The following is a 12,489-nucleotide window of genomic DNA, read 5'->3' as shown; positions in this document are numbered from 1 at the left end:
ACAATACTGCTGCCAATTATAGTTTCTTTACAAATATTTTTAATTTTTTAAATGAGGGAAGATAACCTTAGGAGATTGAGAGACTGAAGATAAAAGCAAAAAAATAAAAATAAAAAGGTAGGGGGCGAGAAGCTGTAAAAAGGTCCAGGGAAGTAAGAGGCACTAGGATCTGGTGCACAGAGAGGGAACACAGGTTTGCTCTGGAAGAACGTGCCGCCTGTGTCCCTGAGCGGGCAGGTGTCAGGGCGCTGAGGAGGAGGGGGAGGAGGAGGAGGAACTGCACCTGCCGAGAGCTGGGCAGAGCAAGACGTGTGGGCCTGAGGAGCCTGGGAACCAGTTAGCACAGCTTTGTGCAGAGTAGAAAGAGACTAGGCACTTGTCAAGTCCAGGTAAAAGGCTTGCTTGACTACGTTTCCTTGGTGCAGAATAGTTCAATACATATTTATTTTTAAAAATCATTTATTTTGTAGGACTTGCTCTCAAGCATAGTAGATTAAACATAGATGATCATCTTTGCTTTCTCCTGAAACCCCGATAAAAGATCAGTAAAGGGATTTTTAATAAGTTATGAATTTATTAGGTTAAAGAGAAAGAGAGGGGGGCACAATGTTTTTTGTTTTTTTTTCTTTTTAAGTCTATTGAATTTGTTACAATACTGCTTCTGTTTTATGTTTTGTTTTTTTGGCCGCGAGGCATGTGGGATCTTAGCTCCCCAATCAGGGATCAAACCCGCACCCCCTGCGTTGGAAGGCAAAGTCTGAACCACCGGACCGCCCGGGAAGTCCCCACAATATTAGTAACATTTTGCAAGTTGGAAAACTGAGTGATGCTGAGCTAAACTGACCAGTGGAAGCTGGGAGCTCAATGCCTTCAGGGTTGGAGAACTTCAGAGAAAAGCCAGTTCTTGCCACAGAACCCTGGAGATGCTTAGGAATTGGAAGTGCCAGGTGTCTCTGAAGGCAGACAACCAGGGGGATTGATGGAAAGATCTCTCCCCTGTCATGTACAGTCATGGGACCACCCCTTCCCCAGTTTAGTACTAAAATCTGCTCTCTGTAGAGGCTGGACCAATGAGGCCTCCCTTTGTGAGCTCTTGGGCACAGTGGAGGCAGTGGTGTACCGAGAACAGGGTTAAGAGAAAAAGCTACAAAATGGAAGAGTGAGGCATCTTGACTTGGCTTCTAGAATGCTAGCACTGGGGTTTTACCCACCCCACTTTCTTTTCTGCCAGAAGACGAGTGGATACTCTTCTGGAGAAAATGAACCCAAAACAGGGGAAGACTTATAGAAACTGACATTTAGGTGCCCCTCAATGAAGCAGCTCACAACCCACCTGTGGGAACCACCGCATGGCAGGCTGTGCTGTTTGTCTCCCTCTGGCTGGTAGATGGGGAGTCAGGGATCCCATACAGGTGAGAAAACTTATAATTTGTGAGAGACCAAAACAAACAGAAGAAAAAAATTATATGAGATGGAAATTTATGGGAAAAAAATCCTTAATCACACCTCTTCAACACAACCAATTTCCTTTTCATTCCCCTCTGGCTTAAAACCTTTTCGAAACTGTTTGGAATTACCTTCCAGATCCGTGTTGTATTTGTTTTACTAAATGCAGTGGAGGTAAATCTCTCTCCTTTGAAAGTAGCTTTGATTTTTTCTCATGGCCGAGGTGCTTTGGCTCCCACGATGGCAGGGCTTTACTGCTCTTTCGTCTGCTTGAGCTGGTCCCTAGGGCCTGGGGCCGCTGTCGCTCAACAGGTGAACCAGAAATTGTATTGTGGGGGGAGGTGAGTGATTTTGGTTTTATTTTTGTCTTAATATAAAACTTAATAGTTTAATCTCATTAGTTATAGATAAGTAATGCAAAACCCCCCCAAAAAACTCCACGATAGTTGAACAATGTGACTCAGAGAAAAAAGAAAGCGCAGATTTATTCTTTTAAAATATTTAGCATATAAGATCTGTAATCTGACTTTGCAGAAGAATAAAGTGCTTCTAGGGACTCCTGACTTGTTCTTTGGTTATTTAATAGGTGATAGTGGGATTCGCGATATTTCTTTCTCTCCCCTTCTTTCTTTTATGTAATCAGTGGAACAAAATGAATTAAATTTTACTAATTGGCACATTTTATAATGAAACCTCAAAGAGTATATTATCCTTTAGGGTAATTAGAAAGGTTTCTGTTCGACTGCAGTAATAGCAGTCCACCAAAATTATTGCAGATTTTATTGGAATGGTTGTGCGACACAGGTTTATAAATATTGTAATGCACGGAAATGTAGACCGGTTTTATTTTTAGAAAAGAGTGAATCCATTTGCTTTTCCTTAATTAATTTATGGAGGCATATTTGATTTTGCTAATTAGAAGTTTAAATATGATTTTTAATACTTTAGAATAATTCCAGTATTAGCTTCACAGTTAAAATAGACAGTAACCTAGACTCTGTCATGTTTTTTCTGAGTAGAAGTTTATAGTAAGTATAATCTAGCTATGTGTCTTCATCTTAAGGAAGTGTTTTGCTCGGAACTTTCAGGCACTCTTTGCAGTGTAGCTCTGTTAATTCTTAAGTTTTAAGTACCTGTATTAGCACAGTATTGGGCAGCATTGAGAAACTGACAGTTTGACTTTCTGAATGCAGGGAAAACAATGATTAGCTCTCTGTCTTTTAATATTCCTTCTAATAACTACGTGTAACCTGATTTAATTGACCCATATGTTTCTTTTTTTCTGGCTGCTTCTTTGTTTTCCGTCAGTGCTGTTTTTTCCCCTTCCTCGAATGAGTGCTTTAAAAATTTTTCTTTTCTCTCTCTCTTCCCCACCCCTCCTCCCCCCCAACTCTGATGGAAGGCGTTTGGTTATGACAGTATTTTATTATCTCTGGTTGTCTCCCTAAGGCCAAAGCAAGAGAGTTGAATCTTAGTCCGTGATTCTGAATGGGTGCCGAACAGAAAGCACTAACAGGGACTGGCCACAGCTTAGTTTCAGGTGTAGATTTATTAGAGCTGTGAGGGACCATAATCTTGTCTTTCTTTCTCTTTCTTTGCACCTTCCTCTGCTGATGCTCATAGGGACCCGGGAAGTAGCATTTGGGCTTTAAAATGGGAGAACCTCAGGGACAGGGGTGGGATTTCAGTGACCTTGGTCTGCAAACTATTCGTAATAAGAGTTTGTATTTATTAGTTGTTTGAGATTATTTGTAAATTGGATATTTAAGTCAAGAACTTGAGTATGTGTTGATGAATGTGTAGGCTGTCACCTTGACGTGTAAAGTAATATGTGGTATTTCCGACCTGTCCCCTAACACGGCTCAGATTACTCACTTACCAGGGATTTGTATTTAGGGTCTTCAGTGAAACATGGATTGGTTGACTGGATTTTTTTCCAGCTTTGTATAGAAACAGGTCTTTAAAAGTAATTTGTAAGGTTGTTTTTTTTTTCTCCTTTGGAAGTCTGAATTTGGGTTAAATCTGAATTCTGCCACTTACTCTAAGTAAACTAACCTCTCTGAGCCTTGATTTCCTCATCTGTAAAATGATGATGATCATACCTGCTCCTTAACAGTTATTGTTAGGATTAACGTGAGCTAGAGAGAACGGAATGCTCATGATTTAAAATATTAAAATATTTAACTGGAGATATAGAGGCAGTTTAAAACGCTTTAAGAGATTAAAAAAACAGCTCTAGGTTGTAAAAGTTCACAACACAGTAAACACGCTGAATCTCTGCAAATTTCTTTACTCAAAGAACATCAATTTACTTTGTCATGAACCTGCAAATTTCAAGGACTTTTAAGATTCTCTTTCCTGTGAGAAATGCATGACTGTGTTACTATAATTTTTGGCAGGTGAGTTTTATATTTACTTGTTTTTATTGAAACTAAGGAAGATATTTGGCCTCACATGAAAGCTAAGTGATATAAATGCTGCTTGGAAACTAATGCAATATGAGTGACTTGCTTAATGTAAAACCTGATAAGCAGTCACTCTTCACTTGCTGTGAAATTATTTGCTTCTAGATTAGCCCCAGAAATAAGGATATAGTATTATGCAAGAATGTTTTTGCTTTAGTAAATGGAAGTTGTCAGAGATTTCACCTGGAATTTGCTTATTCTTGCCTTTAGTTTTGTTAGAACTTTGGCCTTGAAATGCTACTCTTTACTTGTATGAAATGGATTTATCATTATTTTCATTAGTATTGTATTACATTGGTAACGAAGCTGTGTATGTACTCCTTAATTAACCAGCTGTAAACTTGGCTGAGGTCATGATGTGGATGGCACATGGAACCAAAGAGAGGATCCTTGTCACCATTTTAAGATTTGAAAATTAGATGTGTTTACACCCCGGAAGGGAAAAAATCCAATCAAGCACCATCTGTGTGTCCTGAGTACTTGTTCCCTCACCTTCTGTAATTAAAAAACTTGTGCTGGGGACTTCCCTGGTGGTCCAGTGATTAAGAATCCATCTTGCAGTGCAGGGGACGCTGGTTCAATCCTTGGTCGGGAACTAAGATCCCACATACTGCGGGATCTACTGAGTATGTAAAGCCCGCGCACCGCAACTACTGAGCCTGCGTGCCACAACTAGAGAGCCCACATGCCACAACTACAGAGCCCTTGTGCTCTGGAGCCCGCGTGCCACAACTAGAGAGAAGCCCATGTGCCACAACTAGAGAAAAGCCTGCGCATCGCAACAAAAGATCCCACATGCCGCAGCTAAGACCTGACACAGCCGAATAAATAAGTATTAAAACAAAAAACCTTGTGCTGGCTGCTTGGCTGAACCAGGGGTATATTATTAAACTGGCTAACTTATTTGGTCTAAAATGTTCTTTAGGGAATCAGTGAGTGATTTTAAATGTTCTTGCTGGGTCTGGGTCACCACATTCTCTGGGGTAAGCCAAGGAATGACAGTTCAGCAAGTAAGTATTATGTATGTATTATATGTCAACAAACCAACTCGTTGGAATCGGTTGTTAACTCGTTTGGGTTATGTTGGACAGCTTTTTTTTTTTTTTTAAGATTTATTATTTATTTATTTATTTTAGGCTGCGTCGGGTCTTAGTTGTGGCGCGTGGGATCTTCGTTGAGGCACGTGGGATCTTTTATCATTGCTGTGCGTGGGCTCTTTGTTGTGGTGTGCGGGCGTCTCTCTAGTGGTGGCATGTGGGTTTTCTCTAGTTCTGGCGCACGGGTTCCAGAGCATGAGGTCTCTGTAGTTTGCAACACGTGGGCTCTAGTTGAGGTGCGAGAGCTCAGTAGTTGTGGCACACGGGCTTTAGTTGTCCCGCGGCATGTGGGATCTTAATTCCCTGACCAAGGATAGAACCCGCGTCCCCTGCATTGTAAGGCGATCCTGTTGGACAGCTTTGGCAGAGAGAGATTTAGTTAGATCTTCTCCTGACTTTCTTCACTAGTTGAGCTATAAGCGTACCACTTCTAGAATGAGATTTAATGTGGTTATTGAACTTGACTCTCACTGTGTATTCTCTCTAGCACTGATTCATGTCTTCAGTGTGAAAGAATAATCTCTTCGAGCTTTGCACTGACCTCTCAGAGGGCTACCGTGCCAGTTCTGTTTTTGGTGAGGCAGGAAGGAATTTCTTCATACTTTCTGATGATACCAAGTGATACTGTGGTCTAGAAAAACAGAATTGCTAAACTTCGTTTTGAGATTCCAAGTGCTTTGATGCTTTGGAAGTAACCACTAGGTTTGGACTTAGACACCTGTGTTCACTTCAGTGAACATGTATTGAGTGTATATTATGTGCCAAGTTCTTTGTCAGTCATCACCTTGAAGAAGGACAAAGTCGAATAGGGGCCAGCTTTACATGTAGTCAGAAACTGAGATAATGCAACCAACATTTATAATAACAGACAGATGCACAAGGCATAGATGCTGTGTAGATGATTATTTTTATTCAGGGTGAGGCAAGAGAGTTGGATTTTATGGAGGAGATGATGACTGAGGATGGTTCAGGTAGATAAAGTTGGGCTTTTTAAAAAAAAAAAAAAAAAAAAAAATCAGGTTTTTTGGGCATTCCAGGAAGAGAGAATGTAATTGTGGGAGGCATGGTACGGCATGTAGCAGGCAGCTTGGCATTGCAGGAATATAAATCACGAAGGGAGTAATGGTGGGAGATACAGATAGAAAGGGATTCAGGGCCTGTATCTTGAAGGGTCTGACATACGGTACTTTGGGGCTTTGAGTTTTTTCTGATGTGTAGTAATCAGCTTAAAGCAATTGACAAGATCTAAGCCGGGAGAATGAAAGGATGGAATTTAGTTAGCTCCCTCTGATAGCGATCTGGGATTCGGATTGGAGAGGAGTAAAATTAGAGGTAGGAATACTAGTTAAGAAGGTTTAAAGAAGTTCCAGAATGAGTTTTAATTTAGTAAATTTGTTTAACTGAACTGAAATTATGACATAATGAACGAAAGAATGACAAGGAGTTAAAGAAAGAGGAAATATCAGAGGGACGGACTGTGTAATTGAGAGGGCCTAGAGATTGATTGGTTATAAAAAGATGAGTAGGAGAGAATCATCTGGGTTTGGGGCTTGGGTTACTGATGTAGTCACCAAAAAGGACAATAAAGAATAAAGAACTGGATTTGAAGTGTTGGGAAAGAGGAGTTCAGTTTTTAGTGTGTTGAGGTTGAGGTACCAGTGAAGTATCTAGGTGGAGGTGGCCAGGAGGTAAGTAGATATAAAAATATGACGTGCAGTGGAGAGGCTGAGAGGAAAACCGTAGACTTAGGAATCACCAGCGTGTAAGTGATGGTTGATGAAGGGAGAACACAGGGAGTGAGAAATGAAGAGAAGAAACCCAGTGGTGGAATTCTGGGGGAACATGTCAGTGTTGACAGGTATTCTGAGATAGCGGATACTGGGAATGAATAGAAAAAGTAGTAGGTTAGAAAGAAGGCATAGGGACTGAGAGAAGAAAGAACTTCGTGAAGGAGTAGGTGTCAGTAATGTCCAAAGCCAGGAGCCACATGAGGTCCTGATTGGCTTTGGAAGTTAGAAGGTCACTTGGCTTACAGCAGTTTGGGACAGAGGAGCATTTCTATTGGAACAGTAATGTGTAACCTACCTTTGCTGCTTGCTTATTGTGTGACTTGGGAAAGCCATTTTGTCTTTGGCTCTTTGTAAAGAGGTGGTTGGCCTCTTAGCGGGTTTCAGTCTGTGATCGGTGGGACTCCATGGGTTCAGAGAAGGCACTTTGAGGTTCATCAAGGAGATCAAGGGTTAGGTCAGATATTCGTCGGGGGAGAAGGTGCAGATAGTCTATTCCTGATTCAAACAAAGCAGCTGGAGCAGCTTGAATTTTTATCTATTTTATATATTTGACTTCAGTATCATTTTATTTATTTTTTTATTTTTTATTTTTTTTAAAACTGGTATGTTCTCTCTCTCTTTTTTTTTTTTTTTTAAATTTATTTATTTATTTATTTTATTTTTGGCTGTGTTGGGTCTTAGGTTCGTGCGAGGGCTTTCTCTAGTTGTGGCAAGTGGGGGCCACTCTTCATCACGGTGCGCGGGCCTTTCACTATCGCGGCCCCTCCCGTTGCGGGGCACAGGCTCCAGACGCGCAGGCTCAGTAGTTGTGGCTCACGGGCCCAGCTGCTCCGTGGCATGTGGGATCTTCCCAGACCAGGGCTCGAACCGGTGTCCCCTGCATTAGCAGGCAGATTCTCAACCACTGCGCCACCAGGGAAGCCCAGTATCATTTTATTTGAAAAAACATAGTGCGGTATAAGAAACTTGAAAAGTATTGGCCTACAGAAGCCATAGTTAACCTTCAAGCATTCAAAGAGATAGAACAAATAGCTGGTGTTCAGAATTCCTCTACTAGATGAAGATTATAATAGATGCTGACTTGCTTCATGATATAGATTTTATTCAGAGGTCAATATTAGTGTTCGAGTTTCTGTAATAATAATTATTCTTATTTTCATTAGGAATCAAAACTAAACTTCTAAATAACTGAATTCTAGGGACTTCCCTGGCGGTCCACTGGTTAAGACTTTGTGCTTCCACTGCAGGGGGCCCGGGTTCGATCCTGGGTTGGGGAACCGCATGCCGCATGGTGTGGCCAAAAAAAACCCCCCAAAAACTGTGAGCTAAACAACCGAATTCTATTTTACACTTTGTTAAAAAACTTTTTATGTGTCTTAACCAGGTTCTGACTCAGAAGATCTTTTGGAAGAATTGCTGTGCTGTTTGATGCAGTTAATCACTGATATTCCACTCTTGTAAGTTCTGGCTAAGCCAGGATTAGTTTTATCTTCTTTGTATATTGAAGATGGTAATTGATCATGTTGAGGAGTTTGTGGGTTGTGGTGTAGTACTTTCATGTATGCCTTTTATGTATGCCTCCGTGTACATCCATGGGCTTCTTCTGTTTCTCCTGCCTAATAATATTTAGACTCTGACGACCTGTCATCAACACAAGAATTTTATGTTGTTGAGGGGAAAATAAGCTCTTTAGCAATGCTGAGCATATGATAGGCACAGAATTAATCCCTGTAAACAAGGGTTTGCGAGGGAAACAGTTAAATCTAGTATATATGTGGTAGATGCAGCTAGTTTTCCACCCATTATTTGTTCTCCCCTTCTTCCTTGCTTCCTGATTTTATTGATATATCTGGCCTTTTTTGGAGAGGTCAGATTTCCATTTCTAGCCTTGAAGCTAGGTGTGGTCAGTGAGATGTGGAGGGAAGTCCTCAAATGAAACTTACGGATGCAGCTCTTTAAGGGGACCTGACTCATCTAGGAGGCATACATATATTTTTGTTTGTGAGAGCCCACTTTCCTGCTTTCTGGAATGTGGACAGGGTCTCTTTAGAGTTGTGTTGGACATCTTGGCAACAGGGGCTAAGAGACTCAGAGAAAATTCTGCTTTGACGTCATTGAGCTGCTGAACCAAAGTCATCAACTACTACACTTCCTCCCCCTACCCCACCCCCGCCCTTGCAATTCTCATGTGAGAAAACTAGACCCTTATTTGTTTACACTGTTACAACTAGATTTCTGTCACTACAGCTGAATGCAGTTTCTATGTGATTCAAAATGTTTGTTACTTTTAAAGCAGTTACTCTCAACCTTTTTTTTTTAGTTGCCTCTCTGAGGAGCCTCTTTAGAATTTTTTTCTTAATTGCCTCTCCAAAGTCCTAATGAAATTTGAATACCCCAGCTACACTGAATATCTGTTTATGTGCTATGGCCTTTTTGAGGGCCACACATCATTATAATATCTATGAAGTTTTTCACCCCTTAAGAACCAATTTTCACCCTCATGAGGGTGATCTCAACCCCCCCATCGAGAATGCATATTTTATTTTATTTATTTTTTATTTTTTTATTTTTGTCCACACTGCATGGCATGTGGGATCTGAGTTCCCCGACCAGGGATCAAATCCATGCCCCCTGTGGTGGAAGCTCAGAGTCCTAACCACTGGACCACCAGGGAATTCCCGAGAATGCATATTTTAAAGGAATTATTTTTTGAAATAAAAAAGTAGATTTTTAAGATTTATCATCACAGAGTCTCAGTCTATGTGGGGATATCGTTGGAAATGTGCCACTTGCCCGTGGCCCAAAAAGGAAAGACAGGTATTTGTGAGAAAACAGGCTCCTGGCCTCTGTTGTGCACAAGTCCAGCATCCAAAATTGTAATATAGATTTAGAAATGAGAGCCACCAAATCCTGTTGTGACTTGGTCTGGTGACATGCAGCCTGGAAGGTAGGGCTGAGACAAGTGAGGAATCACTGACAGGGAAGGGCATGGGAAAAATGTCCCAGGCAAGTTGAACTCTTGTGACAGACACAGCTCTTTGCGTGCCTGGTATCCTTTCTCCCCTTCCTCTCCAATGTTGTTGGGGGCAAGGTGTGCCCAGCTTAGTTTTCAGGCACTTTGGGAACTAAATATGGCTCTGTGACACAGTTTGAGCCAATTACACGTAAGCAGAAGTCATGAGCTTGCAGAGCATGTACCTTCAGCCCGTTGCCCTTGGCCCTTATCTTCCTTCCTGGATGTGGAGGCAGTGCTTGGGCCATGTTGAAACTGTGAAGATGGGCGCCACACCCGAAGAACAGTGTCCCAGCAGCGTGGGATACTGATAATGTTATAGAACCATTACACCAACCCTAGATGGCTTATCTTTGGATTTCTCCTTATGTGAAAAGAGCAAACAGGTATTTTGGTTATTAAGCCACTGTGGCTATTAGCTTTCTGTTACTTATGGTCAGATGTGGGAAGGGGAGCACATATATTGCCTACTATTTGCTTATCACAGTATGTGTGGTGCTTCATGTGTTCCTGATTTAACTTTAAAAGTAGCACTACCTCTATTACATTTGTTATTACCAAATACCAGCAATTTTGTATATATCCTGAATGAGTGCCTTTTGTTGTTGTTGTTGATAAAATGTCATGGTAAAGTTAAGGGGGATGGAAATGGTAAATCCCTTTAGATAGTAAATAAGCTGTGAATACAATAAATAGATCAGCCACTTAAACACTCTTGGAGAGGAAGCAGTGTTGTAATAAATCAAACATTTTAGTGTTTTATATGTTTATACTTTTTAAATGAACTGAAAATGCACAGACGGCCAGATGTCTTGTGTTATGTATACTCAGCTTTAACCAGCTGCTGAAACAATTTCTTATGATTTAATGTTCTTGGAGCTCCATCCTACAAGAAGGTTTGTCTTAGTAACAGTTTCCACGTGAAACCAACCTACTCTTTAAATGTTTCATCTACTATAACCATAGTGCAGTGTTACCGATCAGCTTATAATTTAAGGAGGAATGTTAACCTATGAAAACTGGGGATGGTCTAGACACACCTGACTATCATCAGTCTCACTATAAACATAGAAGTTTAACGTTGGCATGCCAGTGCTGCATTACGGGTGAACAGCAAGAGGAAACTAATTTTTTTTTTTAAATAAATTTATTTATTTATTTATTTATTAATTTTTGGCTGCGTTGGGTCTTTGTTGCTGCAGGCAGGCTTTCTCTAGTTGCGGCAAGCAGGGGCTACTCTTCGTTGTGGTGCACGGGCTTCTCATTGCGGTGGCTTCTCTTGTTGCAGAGCACAGGCTCTAGGTGCACGGGCTTCAGTAGTTGTGGCACGTGGGCTCAGTAGTTGTGGCTCGCGGGCTCTAGAATGCAGGCTCAGTAGTTGTGGCGCACGGGCTTAGTTGCTCTGAGGCATGTGGGATCTTCCCGGACCAGGGCTCGAACCCGTGTCCCCTGCATTGGCAGGCGGATTCTTAACCACTGCGCCACCAGGGAAGCCCGAAACTAATTTTAATTGCCATCGCGGGTAATGCAAAACTAGCTTAAACGTTTCGTTTGAGACTATGAAATCATTCTATTATTATTGAAAGCAAATGATTACCAAGAACAGAGGTAGACAGACATTTAGAAATCTATATGTTTTAACTGATACTTCATCATTAAGAGAACAGGATCAACCGTGGTAGTTTAAACTCCCAGAATTTGTAGGAATTCATTTGTAATGAAAATGGACTTTTAAGTAGTAAGTGGATACTGCTTCTCAGTTTGGATTTCTTGATAAAATATTAATTCTCTGAGGTGTTAGTCTTCAAAGACAGATTCAAGTTACACACCTTCCAGGAATCCTTCCTTAACACCACACCTCTCAGCGTTTATATATGTATTTAAAAGAAAGATTAAGTCAGGCACCGTCTCGTGACTTGACATTTTTTAGTGTATATTGGGTTGATCCAGTAGAATTGAAATGTCTTCCAAAAGTAAAACCTTGTCTTTAATTGTTATACCTTCTTGATCTCAAGGAGTTGAATGAGAGAGGAATAAGGTACGATAAAGGATGTCCCTCAGGACACTAATGGAGAGTGTAATGGAACATGGTCGGCAGCCCAGAGTTGAAAGCACACACTTAGAATTTGTGATACTGGTTCGCTTCTTTCAGTGTTACCGTGAGGGTTGAATGAGACCCCGTGATTCTTGCCAGTGATGGAGTTTAGGTGGGGCCCTAGCAGCATAAGCAGTTACCTTCTATGGACCTAATACTTACATTTTGAGGACTGCTTATGATGCTTTTTTATTATGAAATAGAGTTTATTTTGAGAACTTGAACTGGATGTCTTTCCTTGTCTTTTTGTCTCTGTTTGTTGCTATTGTTTTTGTCAAAGCTGTTGCTCTTAGCTGTTTACAGTGATGCCATTGTCAAGAACAGGCCCTACTCCTTGCCTCTGTGCCCTCACTCTGGACACGTCCTGAGAGGTCTGCTTAGAGTGGGCCTTTCTGTGGGCTCCAGCCCCTTCCTCTGAGATCCATTTATGTGTCTTCTCCTTTATCAACCTGTGAACTCAGTAAGGAGGATTGGGACGGCTTAATTCTCAGCCTGGCCCTGATGGGCAGATTTTTAAATTCTATAATTTAAGAAACTTTAGTTTTTTCATAAGTTATATATTGATAAAGATACGATATTCAAA

The 12,489-nt window shown here is 41.1% G+C and overlaps 1 protein-coding gene across 2 annotated transcripts in view; it reads left to right on the top strand.

The window, feature by feature from the left end:
• DYM (dymeclin) overlaps window positions 1-12,489 on the top strand; it is a 403,514-nt gene that overhangs the window by 80,510 nt on the left and 310,515 nt on the right. For both annotated transcript variants that reach the window (XM_036822924.1, XM_036822925.1), the window contains exon 6: window positions 8,183-8,255. In XM_036822924.1, the coding sequence (XP_036678819.1) occupies window positions 8,183-8,255 (73 nt within the window). The remainder of the gene's footprint in view (window positions 1-8,182; window positions 8,256-12,489) is intronic.

This window comes from Balaenoptera musculus, chromosome 14, assembly GCF_009873245.2.
Source record: "Balaenoptera musculus isolate JJ_BM4_2016_0621 chromosome 14, mBalMus1.pri.v3, whole genome shotgun sequence".
In the NCBI taxonomy this organism is placed as follows: domain Eukaryota; kingdom Metazoa; phylum Chordata; class Mammalia; order Artiodactyla; family Balaenopteridae; genus Balaenoptera; species Balaenoptera musculus.
Note: the sequence above shows the minus strand (reverse complement) of the source record. Positions and strands in the feature narration are given on the sequence as shown.